General features: G+C 38.4%; 1 protein-coding gene across 2 annotated transcripts; it reads right to left on the bottom strand.

Annotated features, from left to right (window-relative positions):
• Positions 1–278: 278 nt before the first annotated feature.
• Positions 279–16454, bottom strand: LOC102794023 (carnitine O-acetyltransferase-like). Of its 2 annotated transcripts, none has more exons than XM_087834378.1 (14): positions 16364–16454; positions 15832–16128; positions 14613–14731; positions 14445–14498; positions 13926–14130; positions 12588–12759; positions 9382–9557; positions 6998–7098; positions 6517–6636; positions 5759–5881; positions 5237–5372; positions 4467–4529; positions 2932–3069; positions 279–1206 (listed from the first exon to the last, which is right to left on the bottom strand). In XM_087834378.1, the coding sequence occupies exons 1-14, from the start codon at positions 16388–16390 to the stop codon at positions 994–996; spliced, it is 1944 nt and encodes a 647-aa protein (XP_087690504.1). In that variant the 5' UTR covers positions 16391–16454; the 3' UTR covers positions 279–993. The 2 variants fall into 2 exon arrangements, with proteins under 2 accessions (XP_087690504.1, XP_087690505.1); XM_087834379.1 differs by having other exon boundaries at positions 563–1206; positions 13926–14091.
• Between the last annotated feature and the right edge of the window lie 965 nt (positions 16455–17419).

Genomic DNA, 17419 nt, shown 5'->3' with positions numbered 1-17419 from the left:
TAACTTTGTAAGACCCAACCCATCAAAAAAATAGCAAGAAAATTCTGAGAGATGTTTATTAACCCTCATAACAATATCCACGGGTTTTTGGGTTTTTTTGCTATATCATGTTGTGTATGACATATTTAGTGTATCGCATTTGATACGTCGGGTGTTTTTGGCACTTTTTTGTAAACAATGTTATTTTAGACAAAAAATAATTTTGTCCATAACATTTTGAAATTATGGCAAGTATTGATCATGTTGATGAGATCTCAGGTCTCAGAAACTGATACTCATGTATCAAATATAATACAAAGGGCATTATAGGGTTAACAGCAGCTGGTATCCTGTATGTTACATTACCGCCCATTTCTAATTCCTTAGGCAGGAATTGTCATTTCATTCTTTGAAAAAATTCAAAATCTTGTGTGCTCTGAGAGATGTCCTCTTAGCTAAATATAGCTATCAATGTCCAGAGATGCACTCTAGAAAAAAAAAAATATATTTTTTTTTGGTCCAAAAGTTTGCAATCCAACCTCACTATGGCAAAGCAAAGACAATTTAGTTGACTGGGCAGAAAGGATCAATAATAATAAAAAGTATTTGTTGTTTTAATTTATTTTACAATTTTTATGATCAAAACAGCCACTGGTCCATCACACATACACTGCAGTGAATCTGTGCTACTAAAGCTGAACTAAGCTTCACTTTTGAATGTAATGTTTTTGTGTAAGGATTTTCCTCAGCTGTGTCTTTGTGTTTAGCATGTGTGCCATGACACTGCCTGCTCCAGCCCACCTACCACAGATCACTCACAGGACTACCCGGTCTCTGCAAGTTTCACAAAAGATCAAAACTTAAATCTAGAATGGAATTTCCCATTTTTGAGCAAGTAATCAAAGAGGTGATGAGGTGAAATCCCCGCCCCCTCAAAAAATTCAATAATCATTCAAATAAAAAGAAAAAAAGAAAATGCAAAAAATAAGGTGAGAGTTTAGCTATGGATGATTTTTAAGTTGCTCTTGGAGCTTGTTCCAGCAAAGCCCTCATGTCCAGTAGTGCATCCTTCATATTTTGGATCAGATGACGTGTGTTTCGTCTCTTGTGGGTGTTGGAAGTTGCCATCTCAATGATGAAGTGACTGTTATGTACACTGTAGCACAAACTGTATCCAGAGTTTTCATCAACCTGATGGACTCCCACAGAGCCGGTATTGGATGTCACCTCGTGAAGAGAAATTTAAGTGAGAACGTTGCTTTACAGACCTTTAGATAACATTGTGAGTCCCACCACAAAAGATGTGAAATGAAATGTTAGAGATGCAACTAAAATGCACTTCTACTTTAATTCAGTCATGTTAAAAGTGTCAGATGTTTAAGAGCTGCGATGACTTGAACATTGCTTCCAATTTAAATCTTTGTGTGAATGTGAAGAAATCTAGTCTTAAATAAAAAGGTTCATTTTTAATACAACATCAAGAATCGGGCAGAAAAATGATCGCTCTCATGGACATGAGAATACTTGCACCCTGCAGCCATCCATAGTTGTTTGTGGGTTTTTCTGCTGTATGAAGTCACTGTTGGGTTTTATGGATGTCTTCCACTCCAAACTGACTTATATTATATATATTATGTTCAATATCAGAGTTTAAAAGACATGTAAACTATACAATTTTACAAACTGTCTTCTTTAATGATGATTTCTTCCACTTTAGTACACGTCCACTGGTTGAGTATTTTTTAATGAAATTTGAAGGGAAATTTAAATAAATGTCCAATTTTGTTTCTCCAAAAGTTGATTCTGTTCATCTGGACGTAGCGTTTTCTGGGAGAAACGTTTCGTCACTCATCCAAGTGACTTCTTCAGTCTCAGCTGACTGCAGGTTTCCCCAATCTTATAAACAGTACATGTGCATAATGACTGAAACCAGCCCACTGAAGGAACAATGGGCTGTGAGGTCAGTTCCTTAATCATAATTATGCAAATTCTCATGACCATTGATCAAAACCCACTGATCAAAGACCACTGATCAATGGCCATGAGTACCATTCACAGAGAGTTGGGGAATGGCTGCAATCACAGCATTGTATGATGGCGAAAGATGGACCCTTAGGCCCCCTCCTCGATTAAGAGATGGTCTTTCCCTTTTCACGTAAATGGCCTCCTTGACTCCACGCTCAAACCAGCGTTCTTCCCTGTTATATTGAGAGTCCTGGCCTGACGAGCAAGGACTCTGCAGTCTATTTACACCTAGTGGACACTCTTTCAAGGATGAGGATGTACACATCCTGGACAGGGAAAAACACTGGTTTGAGCGTGGAGTCAAGGAGGCCATTTACGTGAAAAGGGAAAGACCATCTCTGAATTGAGGAGGGGGCCTAAGGGTACATCTTTCGCCACCTTACAATGCTGTGATTGCAGCCATTCCCCAACTCTCTGTGAATGGTACTCATGGCCGTTGATCAGTGGTCTTTGATCAGTGGGTTTTGGTCAGTGGTTGTTGATCAATGGTCATGAGAATTTGCATAATTATGATTAAGGAACTGACCTCACAGCCCATTGTTCCTTCAGTGGGCTGGTTTCAGTCATTATGCAAATGTACTGTTTATAAGATTGGGGAAACCTGCAGTCAGCTGAGACTGAAGAAGTCACTTGGATGAGTGACGAAACGTTTCTCCCAAAATACGCTACGTCCAGATGAACAGAATCAACTTTTGGAGATTTATTTTCCTGGATGATTGAGAATGCATCAAGACGTCCAATTTTGTTAATAACTAAAAATATCTGTAGACACATACAACTGATGACATTTTTTTGGACATGACATAATGACCTGCAAGGACTTCTGCTGGGTAGCTATTTAATCACATGCATGTGTTAGTGAGAAATATCAGTTTTACCTATAAGCCCTTCACCAACATAAACAAAGCAACATTAATGTGTTTTTACCTGACTTGCGGCGAGTTGGTAGTTAAGGATTTTTTTGTATGAGATGTCTCTGAAGATGTCAGGCATGGGGAGTTTATTCTCAACAGCTTGCAATCTGAGAGCAATGATATGGGATACAATATCATGTCCTCCAATTACCTGTAAGAAAAGAAAAAGACTACATATTTAACCAGCAACTCTTTGGGATACTATTACATGTCTGTCACACTCATATCTTTAATTAAAGATTAAAGACACAGGACCAAGTTACGCATTGCAACCCCTAACCCAATTTAAAATAGGATCTTGGCCTAGTTCTCTATTATGTGTAGATGAGTGTGGTTTATACATAGAGTATACTTAAATGGTTTATCGGTCAATGTTAAGGGATGTTTAAAAAAAAAGAAAAAAAAAAGAAGGGGGGGGGGGGGGGGTCAGGTACAAGGACAAGAATGAAAATAAGAAACACTTTGTTGCTTAGTAGTTAAATAGCCCAGTATTGTTCTGACCTTGTCAGTAGCACTGAAGTACACACTTTGTAGTTCTAATGCAGTCACACTGTGTATTCATTTACAATTTTTTGAAGTGATGTGAATATTCAACATTATCTAACAATCAAACAAAAACGCTTCCTCGATCATGCCAGCTTTATATTCATTCTCGTTAGATGAATATTTGCAGCAATCTCATTGAATTCAAATCTGAAAATCTACAAAATTACAATATGATTAAATAAGTTCATTAAATAGGTTTGAAAGGCTGAGAAGCTGCAGTCAATCCTTACATCAACAAGGGCAATGCAAAGCATTGACAGGGGTGTGTAAAACACACTGCCTCTGGACTCTAGAGTACTGAGTGATTAATCACCCTTTTGAGTTCGCCAAGCCAGTGGTTGCCAGTGGTTCATGGTTGCCAGAAGAACGATACTTGTGTGACTGCACTGTCCAAGTGTAAAGTTTGGTGGCGGGGGGATAATGGCGAGGGGTTGTTTTTCAGGAGTTGGACTTCCAGATAATAAATGCACTTCTAAAAGAATGGTCAGAAATTCCCATAAACACACTCTTAAACCTTGTGGAAAGCTTTTGCAGCAGAGTTGAAGATGTTAAAGCTGCAAAAGGCTGGCAACATTATGTTAATAGATTAAGAATGGGATGTCACTCAAATTCAATGCGTGTGAAGGCAGGTGAGTAATATAGTATAGTTGCATCTACTCCATTTTCTAAGATTGATGGTAAGACCTGTCTAGTTTTCCCACCAAAGCAGTGGTGCACATCAGTACATTGGTATACCATGCTCCCACTATTCAACTGTGTAGGTACACAGGTCTTCTTTGCTTCTCTAGAGTTCTTTTTCGTTGTCAGATATTTTCACTGTCACACCTTGGAAGACTGATGGAATAGGTTATTATTATACTTTAACAAATTTTTATTTGATAGAGCAACATGCAAGAGTGAAAATCAATTTAAACTAATTCAGAGTATATGGAGAGAACAGTTGCTGTCAGAAGATATAAACTCCACAAAACTGAAGAACTAAATGTTGTAAATGATACTCACCGCCTTAATATTCTCTTTGTGTGTTTTTATGGCTTTTTCCAACAGATCAATCTTCTCCGTGTTCTGTGAAAAACAGAAAGATGAAGTCTGTTTGGTGAACTGCTGTGCAGAAGCATTCGGTACTCTGACCCAAACACAGCATCTCAACTGTGTCAAATACTGAGCTGAGAATGACAACATTGTTTTAACTGTACATCTGTAAGTATGAAATAAAGGTTTATATTATGGAGAAAAAACCAACCAAAAAGCACGAGTATCAACAGGCAACTAAGAATGAGGTTGTAAGAGATGTGGAAGGAAGTGACGGTAGCACATAGCTCAACATGCTTAAAGGCAACTAAAGTCAGCGATCAAATTCTTCCTCTGTTAAGACAAATGAACTGTTTCTTATATAGTGCTCTTCTACTCACATGTTACATAACATCCCTCATTCATACCCATTCATTCAAGCACTTTTTTCTGTGCCCAAGTGCTTTTCTATTCTATTTGGCATGCAGACTGGAGCAGTCAGAAATCAAACTACTAACTTTCCACTTATAGTTGACGACCTGTTCTACAGGCACCCCTTTAACCCCTGCATAACAAATGGTAAATAGCTGATGCAATTACTTTCGTTAACAACCTTTCAATTAAAGTAAACCTGAAAATCTACACTTAGTCATATCTTGACTTACTCCACTTTAGTGCTGTACACACTCAAAGTTACAAACAACAGCTGTCCCTGTGCAGATATTTATGAACCTGATTGTAAGAGTTGGATCTTGCCAGACCTGCTTTTCAGGGTCATCAAAGGCCTTGACAAAGGCAGCTGAGACACTTGTCGTCGAAAGCAGTAGGGACACACGTCCATGCCTGAACATTCGCTGGCTGACAGCTTCATATGATGCACAGACCTGCTTATTCATCCTGTCAAGAGAAGGGAGAGAAAGATTTTCCATAAACTGCGTTGCAACAAAGTTCTAAAACTTACTGACTCATGAGAGAAATACTGGCTCTGCGATGTAGTAATTCCTCCTTCCTTTGGGCTAATGTAAGCATACTGGCTGAGATCACAGCAGTTTTTCCTCACTATAAATGCCAGAATTTTAAATACCATATGAAATACATTGTGGGGCATCCCAATCTCTCCAAAGTGCTTATAAACTATGAACAAGCTAGACATCTCATGTCAGAGAGTGTTATTTCACATATCTCCATGTGTGAAACATTCTAGTAGAGCTGCTTATCTGTCTGTCAGATCTGACAACATTCTGCATACACATCTCATTCTCCATGAGGTTTCAGGATTTCACCTGTAGCAGGCCAGCTGTATGGCCATTTGGATGAAAGCATCAGGGCTCATGTTGTGGGCCTTCAGATAATTTTTTCCAAAGTGGTCAAAAACCATAACACTCAGATCAAAGTTTTGGATGTTTCTGTAGTTGGAGGAATAGAACAAACATTATACAGATGCAATAACAAACCGTGTCAAACACAAGTAACCATTGAATACACACAAATGCCATTTTGGTACCCGAGGCGAGATTATGGTTAGGCACTTTGTTGATACTTGACTTGTGGTAACAAACTGTAATAAAGGTCAGGGATATATTACACACTATTAATTCTACTTACAGAAAACCTGAACGCATTCACATCTATTAATTGGGTGCTTTACATACATTGAGATTTTTATGCAGCAAGACCAAAAGCTACTTTTTTGTAGCTCACTTGAGTTTTATGAAGGACAGGTTTACACCAACACAATAAAAATACCACAATGTATTCAATTTTAAACACATTTGTTGCTTTGTGTTGTGAAATTTATTTTAAAACTCACACAAGATGTGTTGTGTGTAACATCCCATTTTGTTTTTCAACATCATTTCTAAGTGCAATATAACCTTTAACCATATTCTTTTCATACATATAACCAAATGTTTTATTTGCTCTAATAGCCATGCCTTAGCCCTAGCTTTGTTAGTGTTAGTGACAGTCTTTTCGTGCCAGATGTGCAGATGTTTGTTCAACATGAGCCATATTGAACAATTTAAAAGTGATATGTACTCACCTGTCCATGCTCCTTTTAGCCTGCTCAATGATCTCTTTGATATCAGGGGTGACATGGAAGTGTAGTTTCTGGGGCATAGGTAAAGGCAGAATGGAAGCTTGCCTCATCTCTGGCTTCCTTCTGTTTCAAAAATGAGGGCAAATACATTTGGTGGAACAATATCACATGAAGTAACAAACCAAAGGCACCATACAGTATGCCAAACAAACAGAGCATGTGCCCTCCTATAATCATTAAGTCATGAAGGAGGTGATGTTTGCACAGCCAAGTGATCATAACCCAGGCGTGAACAATTAAATTCATTCATACCTTCCACACATAAATACATACATATACCCAAATTGTGTGATTCACGAAAACCATACATCTGTGTTAATGCCATGTAATGATTTTAAAATTTAACATCTGAATTTTCAGTAATGTAATAACAAAAGAAAAAGCCTAAATCTACATAACCGAAAAACAATTTGGTTCCACTTACATGGATGCGACAAGATAGTCAGTGAGGGCCATACTAACTGCACCATCAGCAACAACATGAATCAGATTTAAACCCCATGACCCATCTTCTGCAACAATTATCTGAAAGACAGAAACAGTATTAGGATTTAATTGCAATTGTGTTGTCTCCATGTTTGAAATCTTTATGATCCTACCTGTCACTAAATGGTTGTGGATTAGAAACTCTAACATACCCCACGAATAAGCTGCTTTACACACTTTTGTGCAGTGAAACAAATCTTTTTTGGGGGGGAATAGCACATACTCAGAGAACTGGCAGATAATTCAGGAATTTGAAGAAAAAAGAAAAAAAGAAAAAACTACTTTCTTACTTAGAAACCAGGAATGTCTGCTGGACATAACTCGGGTATAGAGGAATACAACGGAGGAGAAAAAAAACAACACACATTTTAGTCAACTAAAACAGATAGAAAGATACACCATGATATCTACATGAGTCAAGTCGCTGTACTGTACTGTAACATTTTTGAACTTTTTAATTACAAAAATGTAACTTAAACTTACATTGCAAGACACGGGTCTTCTGGGGTTTTTTTTTTAAAGGCAGAAAGATAGCAAAATAAGTGAATAGAGTAAAAGGTCACGAAATAAAATGAACACTGAATTTTTCTCTTTAGCTACATTGTGTTAAGGGTTTTCCTTAACCACATCATTACTCGAGAAGGTCAAGTATACAATCAAGAGATCCCTTCATGTATGTAAATACAGAAGGTTATTCTTAAGTTTTTCAGTTTAACCAGTGATTTGCACCTTATTGTATAAACTAGAATAACTGGAAGAAAACAGCATGGAGAAGGAAAGGAACAGCTCATCATCATCTGAAACATTTCACATCAGTCCTCAAACGTGGAGCCAATGCTGTTGCACAGTTAGGTATGCATGGGTCACTAGTGTTTATTGACTGATAGAAGTAGAAGGAAGACAAAAAAGCAATTACAAGCATAGATTTCAACCCATTTCTACACAATTTTAATAAGAAATTGTATAAGAAAATACCCACCCACCTACAAAGACAACATTTTGGATGGCTTCATTAAGTATACTAAAGTAAATTAATTCATTCATTCATTTTCTTCTAAATATCCAATTCAGGGTTGCAGGGGGGGCTGAAGCCTATCCCAGCAGCCACAGAGTGAGAACAAATTACACTCATACCTAAGGCAGACGGCTACGTCCACACGTACACGGGTATTTTTGAAAACTGAGATTTTCCATTTTCGTTTTAAAAAAAATAATCCCGTCCACACATAAACGCAGAAATGAAGGAAAACGCTGCTAGGAACATGCCAAAGCAACAGGTGGCGATATATTCCTAACCGTGTAAAAATGTTGGCCAATCAGAAGTCTAGAAGCCTCGGTGGGAAACAGTAAACAAAGATGGGGCATAGAAGCAGAACCGAGTTGTATGTGTGGAGAGACAGTAACTGTGTGTGTATATGTAAGCATTTAAACACTGCAGAGAGTACAAGTAACAGTATTGTAGAAATTCATTTCACCGAAACAATAATGTGGCGCACAGTGTGACGTCAAAAAAGGCGCACACCTTTGACGGTGCGTTTTCTCTGTTTTTCTCGTCCACACGTAAATGCAAAAACAGAGTTTTCGAAAATATCCACCCTGGCAGGCGATTTTAGAAATCTCAGTTTTCAGTGACCGAAAACGTAGTTTACGTGTGGACGAAAGGTGCAAACGCATAGAAAAATCTGCGTTTTCAAAAATACCCGGGTATGTGTGGACGTAGCCTAAGACTGCGCTTTCCCCAAAGAAAAACGCAGCGTTCTTGAAAAGTGCTCTTGAAAACGCATACATTTTAAAATGGAGCTGTCCCGCGTGGACACTCAAAAACGCAGACTTTCTAAAATCATGATGCATTTTAGTCATGTGATGCAGTCATGTGACCAATTAAAAAAAGATAGCGGAGGGCATTATACAGCAGTTGTTTTGTTTGCTCTCAATTTTGACAGCCCTATTAAAGATTTGTATCAGTTTGTACATGCTTCAGATAGCTTTTCTTCAAATTATTTAATTCTCACTCGCTTTGGCAACTTTGTACTTTTGTGTTACTGGCAGCAACAACTCCGCCTCATTGTTAGTCTATTTAAAAAACTCGGTGCTTTCCCTCGACCTTTTGCCGCAATGTTTCAACGAGCCGATAATGGATTGGAAAACCAGTAACTGCTTACTGTGAGGCAACAGTGAACCACTGAACCACCATGTTGCCCATTAAATAAGTTAAGGAATATCAGGTGACTGAGGGAGGCAGTTGGGAATTCCTGTCCCTCCCCCCCACACCACACACACAAAATACCACATAACCATCCATTTCTTCAGGTTGTTTCTCACCTGCAGTGACTTGTCAAACCAGCGGTTGGCACTATTCCACTGGCTGCCTCCTCCATGTGTTATTAGGTGGCAATCACATGTGCCGTACTTGTCAGACTCTCGAGGTATGGCTCTATCCAAACACAATGTGAAGATGCTCCTTTCAATGGCTGACAGTGATTCTTTGTTTGTTTGATCTACAAAAAACAAAACCAAACCCAATGATTTTTAACAGTTTAACAGATCTTGCTATGACAGAGCGTCTCCATCACAGACCGCATGAAGCAGTCACAGGTACACATGCAAATACACAAAAGCAAGTACACTATACAATTTCACCCCTCACTTATGTGCAAAAAAAAAAAAAAAAAATCTGTTTGGAATGGAGGTTAACCGTTTTCAGCGGGAGAAACATTTCGTCATCCAAGTGACTTCTCATCTGACTGCAGGTTTCCCTAACCTTACCTGCATAATTAGGTATGCATCAAGACAGTTAACATCGCCATCATTCCTTTTCTCGTCTCTTTTTTACTAGCGTGACCAGGGGTGTAGGAATTGGTTGATCTATTTATCCATACATTCATAAAACACACTCACTCACCAACTAGAGAAGTGCTCAGCATGCTCTTCCCCACCCAACCTCAGCGTTTGTGATGCAAAAATAGGGGCACATTCTTATTAAATAGTATGTTCATATGCACGTCCAAGGTCACACATACTTTAGTTTCCTCTTTGGTGCATTTTTCATCCTAAATGAGACATTTTGGTTTAACAATAAAATACCTTTGAATATACAAAATTACTGGTTGAAAGATTTTGTTGAAGTAATTGTTACAATTTGTGAAATATTCATTAATTAAACAGTAAACATGGCATCTGGTGAGGTTTGTTATATATTCTTTTAATGAAAATGCTGAGTGGAAATGATGAGCATTTTAAAAGTTTGTACCTCTTGTATTTTTTTTCCCTCCTCCCATGTCAATCCAATAATGGCATGGGTACTGATGGTGTAGGAGGTCCTCTACCAGCATAACTAAAGCATGGTTCAGGGTCAAGTTTTATAAAAATTGAATCTCTGACATCTAATCTTAAAACTGGAGTGGATCTTTTTCCTGAATAGGAGCTGGTTCTACAGCAAATAAGCCTGTAGTTGAAAACATGGTAGTATGATATTTAAGCTGTGATGGGGCTGATCATTCTGGACTTTGTGGAAAATGATTCTAAAGCAAGTTCTTAATTTATAAAGACAAATATCACACTGCTCAGCCTTCCTGGAAAAGTGTACTCCAGAGTGTTGGAAAGAGGCTAAGACTGATTCACTGAACTAGAAACACAGGAGGAGCAATTTAGATTTGAGTTGAGTTCAAATATCTAAAGATTCTGTTCTCAAGTGTTGTCAAGATGGAGTGAAACAGATCACTAGATTAGTAGCAAATTATGACAAAGAGTTGACAGTGAAAGCAAAGAATTCAGTCTACACTTGATTTTCTAGCCCTCACCCAGTGTCATGAACTCTGTTTACCAAAACAAAGATATTTTGGGCACAAGTGGGAGAAAAAGGTTTCCTTTCGATTGCTGGGCTAGGTTTGCCAGAGGTTACTTCCTGTTAAATCAGACGCTTGAGAGACTTCCGACTGCCCCCCAAGGTGCTCAGGAACTTTTACTCCTGCACCATAGAGAGCATCCTGACGGGAAACATCTTAACCTGGTTCGGGAACAGCACCATGCAGGACAGACGAGCTCTACAGAGGGTTGTGCGTTCAGCTGAGCGCACCATCCGCTCAGAGCTCCCTGACCTGCACTCAATCTACAGCAGGCGGTGCTGGACCAAGGCCAGGAAGATCGTGAAGGACCTCAGCCATCCCAACAACGGACTGTTCTCTCTGCTGAGGTCAGGAAAGCGATTCCGCTCCCTGAAGACCAACACAGAGAGACTGAGGAGGAGCTTCTTCCCGCAGGCGATACAGTCTCTCAATCACACCACCAAACAGTACTGACCCACACATATAGTTCTTACACACACACTGGACATTCTGGACATTGTTTTCACTTCATCACTTAAACCACTTTAAGCATATTTGCACTGCACAGGACACTATATAATGTGGATTGCACAACACTGGACATTATATTCCTCATTTCCAGTTAATACTTGTACAGCTGCTGTTATTGTGTGTATATATATATTTATATTTATATTTCTTCATACATTCTTATATATTTCTATACTGTGTATTTTGTTGTACAGTTATTTTATTTTCAACTTTAATTTATATATTTTATCTTATTCTTTCCCAGTTAAATTTACCCTTCATTCTAATTTGTGTTGTACAGTTATCTCATTCTTAACTTAATTTTTATATTTTATTTTATTTTATTCCTTCCTGGTTAAATTTACCCTTTTTAATTTTCATATTTATTTCCTATCTTATTCATAGCCTTTTCTTTTTTTCTTTAGGTCACGAGCAGTTGTCTAAGCATTTCACTGCATATCGTACTGTGTATGACTGTGTATGTGACAAATAAAAAATTTGAATTTGAATTTAAATAGTAGGTCTTCCTTCCCATTGTCAGCAAGCACTTGCTAAGGGAGGATTCTCTGATGTTTTCTCCACTATCATAGGGTACAATGAAAAAGTGCCTTTTTTTTTTAAACTTTATGTTTATTGAGTGTTATTTCAGTGTTGTCCTTTTAGGATAGGACCCTGAGGTGTGCAGTATTGATGGTTGCCCAAGTCTAGAAGTTTGACTTGTAATCTTTTTTTCCTCTTTTCTATTTTTTTTTTTAAATTTACTAAGGAAAATCCTCTTGCTTCATTTTACAAATTCAGTTGTTGCTAACAAGCTAGCTTTGGCTCTTCCATTCACATGTTTTATTTACCAGCTAGCCAGGCTGATAATAGTCTTTTGTAACTCTGTAATTGTAACCTGTAAATTCTGTTGTTGTAATAATTAGCTGAGATCCACTGCAAACTAGCTGGGTCTCCCATTAGAACCTGCAGCACCATGATGTGCACTTAGAAAAGCTCACCAAGGTTGCAGAGAATAACAATGATGTGCTAGGATGAAATAGATGCCAAAAATGTTTTTCTGTGTTATTTTCTGGTTCATCACATCATACAGGATGCAGATTACCCTTCTTTGCCAAGATCAGTTACTGTTGACCACTTTATGTCACACACTTTTTTCATTAGTTTAATCTGAGTTAAAGCTAAGCTTGGCCTTACCTTTCAGACTGAGATATGCTTTGCTCCAAGAGTCACGATCCAGGGTGGTGAGGATACCGACAGGCTCCGTGTTAGTCTCTGATGTGGAGGTGCAAATGCTCTCCATCTGAACACAAAGCTGATCAACTGTCAGCGGAGTCCCATCATTGTGGTAGACCTCCACCACAAAGAACTGATTCAAAGGGAGGACACAGATTAATAGCATTACTGAGCACATGCTTCCCGTCCAACTTAGCACTACATTACATTTGGGTAGTGGGACTAGGTGAACAGCCCATTCCTTTGACCAACAGCAAAGAGTTCTTCAGCTACTCTTTCAAACATTTCAGGTAGTGTTCAACAGTGTCTGCAGAGAGGAAAATTGACTTGGGTTCCACTTGGTTTGCTTGGATTGTCATCTCTGGCAAACTCTCTCTTCCTATCTGGGGTTCAACTGGGGGTTCGACCACGAACAAGCTCTCAGCACAAGATCCATAGAGGCTGGGTCTACCACACCAGGTAAAAACCCCAGGTGCAGGCTGTGCAAAGATGCCTCTGAGAATATCCAGCACATAACAGCAGGGTGTATTATTGAGATTGACCAAGCTAAGATCCTGTAGGACTTCCAGATGCAGACAGACAGACAAACTGGTGATGGCTTATCAACCGGACATGGTAGTGGAGGACAAGAAGAGGAAGGAAAATACCCTTTGAGCAAGGGAGAATAAAGAACATGCAAAGATAGGGTATGCGTGAGAAATGGAATCCATTTGACTGTTTTTTGTAGGTCACGAGTAGTGTTTATAGAGCAAATATTAAGCTAACATTATATAGTACAGTGTTTTCGCAAGTCAATAGCCAGGGGTAACAAACCTGTGAAGATGTTACTCGCTACACTACAATATTCAAGCAAATAATTAAATGTCTTTTTAAAAAGGTGTGCTCATTTCACTCATATCCTTATACACAGTAAACTATTCACTCATCCGTGTGAATTTGAGTGATATCCCATTCTTAACCCATAGACTTTAATATGATGTTGGCCCACTCTTATTAGGGATAAGAATAGAGAATCCCAGTAGTTCAGTTTGTTGGAATTGTTAGCTCGCTTGCCATAGAGTCCAATCAGCCGATTTCATTTTGTCTCAGAGGAGGAGGAAAATAGTGGCACAGTCTACAGCGTGGATATAAACATTACTTTTATTTCTATTCCACAAAAGCACAATGGCAAAGTGCATACTGCATCCAGGACAGAAACAACCGCATTATGCTTGTAACACAGCTTTGGCTCTTTGCAAGCATCTGCACAAAGCCTCTGGTAATATGTTGTGCAAAAAATAAAATAAAATAAAATCTCACCTGAGAGTTATATACCACTGTGATGTGTTTGGGTGGATTGCCGATCTTGGCATGGAACACCACCGAGTCCCTCTCCAGACCTGGGATGCGGCAGGTTGACAGCAACTGGGAATATTGCTCCATACAAAGAGGTTTCCCTCCCAGATTCTCAGCTGGTAATGTCTCACTGTGAAAGACACAGCCTCCATCAGTAAACCGAGGTGGGCTGAAAAATAGAGACAATACACAAGTACCAAAAACTACTAAACTGGATCTCTTAACCACTTTTCTAGTTTTGGTGTCTTTTGGAACATGTTGATGGAATTAGAACTTTAGTTATTACAGGCATTTTTACAAAACAGACTCAGTTTCAGAGGCTCCTAATTAATTTTACCGACTAATAGTTTCATGCTCAGGTGAGATCAGTTTCCTCATTTATTCTCAAAAGGTCCTGTGAGCATAGGACGTGTTAACTGCACTATGGCATCTTAGAGCTCTGGAGATTAATTAATTAAACATTAATTTGATTCTGGTACTCACTTTTCAATGGTTGTCTTAAATTCCAAAAGAGCTACTATTAGTTTGGCTGCACACCTAAGCAGGAACCCCCCCCCAAAAAAACCCAAAAAACAAAACATGTTAGTTGTTTTAAAAAGCTATAAACACATATACAAGGTATCATTTTTGTGTAAGTGTGTGTTGGTTTACCTAATTTGTCCCTGTTTATCCCTGAAATCCAATCGAGGACACGCAATCTGGACATTTGCGTTAATCACCACAGGGCTCCGGTTCCCAAAGTATTCCAACTTCCCCCACAGGTCTGTCATCTACACACAGTATCAGGCTGTTAATTAATCCTGCAGAAAGCAGCTGATAAAAATTAGTGTCATCACTTGAGTTTCTAAGATGTTGCAAAATTTCATTTAAGTGTTCCTACTCTATCTGCAGTTCTTGACAAATTTACACCATTTTCTGTAATTGGAGTATTTTCATCAATTACTATAACTACAGTTATACATTCTGCCATTGCCTTTAATGATAAGGCTCAGGGCAAATAGACAAATTATACATCAAATCACATTTTTTAAATTAATTGAGTGCAGTACCACAGCTCACTTAAGACAGTCAAAGAATTATATTTTATAAAAACACTTATAAACCAAAAATATTATGATTAATGTATATTACTTCTAGACTAAATATTACTTTTGCTGCTGCTTGTGAATAGCATTCACTCAATAAAATGTATTTCACTTTGTTAGTGATAGACTAGTTTCCAAATCAGGCTGTGGGACAGTGTCAGACTTGAACACACAGAGTAAACTTTAACCCGATGCATATAAACATTTAAGTTTCAAAACTCTGATGAGCAGCTGTCAGATTAGAAACTGATGGCAGCACTTGAAGCACAGTGAGCAGTAAGACAGATTTATATAAATTTCACTTATTGAATTATTTCCCCACTTGCAATGATCAAAAAACAAGTTCTCTTTTGTGTTTCATTTTACTGTTTAATGCAACATTGTTAATCAATAAGACCAATAAAGATTCATTTCAACTTTTCAATCACAGTGGTTTTCAGTTACCAAATGTTCTGAAACAGAGCTGCTTTGTTTGACACAATACATTTAATTATCAGTACTCTTCATTGCTGCCTGCAGTTTTTAGGTTTTGTGAAGCCAGATAAAGAAAGACTGGGTATGTTGAAATTTCTTCATAGTATAGTCCTCTGGAATAGCATTTCTATAGTACTTTTCTATTTTTACTAATGAATAAGGCCTGATGTTTTTTGTTCTAACCGATCCTACCTGAGACCTATTTAATTCCATCTTCTTCCTTCCCTATAACATGATCATTCATTTTCAGTCAGTTCCCCATGTCTGGTCACTGCAACTTGAACCTCTTTAGTGGCAGTAAATGAGCTCACCCAGTTGACAGTGTTGCATGCTTTCTTCTCCAGGCTTCTCTGCAGTTCCTCTCCAACCCCTCCTCTTTTCATAAAGGCCTCAACCAGCTGTTTCGCTCGCTTCCACTCATCCTCTTCTATTATGGGCTCCAGGGCACTGAGGTAGCCCTCACATGTTTTCCGCAGAGGGGGGACAGGTACCCTGGGAAGTCCCTTCTGCTGGTTCAAGTATCTGTCACTAATAAGAATCACTCGTACAGGCTTCACTAACTGATAAGATCGGACCTGGTCTGGAGGATTCATCTTCCCCAACTTCACCTGGGAGACAGAAAGACAACAAAAATACATGAATATAGAATAAAAGAAGATCAGGTAATAAATCCTGAGACTTTTACTAGCATTCATTTAGTTAAAACATGAAGAAATTGCTTCTGTTAATTATTACGTTAACAAAAACAAATAAAACCTCAGACATATTTATGAATACAAGGTAATGGGCTTTTGTTATGACTTCAGTAAGATAAATCCTAAACAACTACACTGAATTGCTTACCATAGTTCTGCTGAAGATTCTCAACATTGTGTTTTCAGGAAACTCGCACAGAATGAGGCTGGAGTGTATTCACCTGTTTAAGCGGCAGTTACAATGCTAAAAAAAAAAAAAAAAATGCCAATAGACTAATAACTAGTGATGTGTCCTGTGTGTCGAAGCGTCGAATCGCGTGTCGGGTAATCTCGGGGGCGTGTCTGTGAAGCGCGTATCGAGGCTTGCTTTGATTACGTATGCAGTGACGTTCGAGGCCTCGCGGGCAGTCCGTACCACGTGACTGATTCAGGGACTGGTTCACCGGTTCGCGCCAGATTCGAAATAAAATGGACAGAAAAACAGCTGATTTCCCATCACACTGTGTTATGGAATTGGATTACGTACGTGTTACATAGTTACTTGAGCATTTCCTTAATCGATGGAACCAGGAAGGAAGAGATTTTTTATTTTATTTTATCTCTCCTAATAAAGTATGCACACAGTAATAAATATCACAAATGATAAGCACCATAATATAAATAAACAACACTACAGATCCTATAATCTGATTTCTGTCTTTTAGTTTATTAAAAAGTGAAGCGCCAAATACTAGTTTGTGTCATTATCCAGATGTACATAAGCATGATTACACAGGCACTAAAATCGATTCTAGCTTGGATAACGTGATATCGATTCATTAAAATTCTGAATCGATTTTTAATATAAATATTACTACATTTCAACCACCACCAAACAGCTAAAACAGTAAATGAGAGCAGGTACACCAATTCTGCACAAAGACGTGCAGACGTGCAAAAACACAAAGCGCTGACGCGTCAGAATCAGTGAAATGTCGCCTCTCTCACCAGACAGCACGGACACGGTCGGGGCTGAAAGCCGACAGCTCACTGATTCTAATCTAAGACATCTGCTGTGATGCTTACACATTAGATAAAGTCTAGAAAGTGTCAGCTTTCTTTTTATAGTTATAAAAATATGCAAATGTACTGATCTATGATCTGAATTATACTATTGACTGACTGTCTGAGGCTAACAGTTACACAAACATACCAAAACTCTGTC

This window comes from Neolamprologus brichardi, chromosome 20, assembly GCF_056152115.1.
Source record: "Neolamprologus brichardi isolate AB-2024 chromosome 20, ASM5615211v1, whole genome shotgun sequence".
Lineage (NCBI taxonomy): Eukaryota > Metazoa > Chordata > Actinopteri > Cichliformes > Cichlidae > Neolamprologus > Neolamprologus brichardi.
Note: the sequence above shows the minus strand (reverse complement) of the source record. Positions and strands in the feature narration are given on the sequence as shown.

What these genes read in the sequence shown, in the direction of transcription:
- LOC102794023 (XM_087834378.1), bottom strand. Translation starts at nt 16,390, where the DNA reads ATGTTGAGAATCTTCAGCAGAACTATG. An exon ending in ATACAGCTGGCCTGCTACAG is followed by an intron (nt 5,373 to 5,758) that starts GTGAAATCCTGA and finishes TTCTCTTGACAG; the next exon opens with GATGAATAAGCAGGTCTGTG. An exon ending in ACCAACTCGCCGCAAGTCAG is followed by an intron (nt 1,207 to 2,931) that starts GTAAAAACACAT and finishes TCTCTTCACGAG; the next exon opens with GTGACATCCAATACCGGCTC.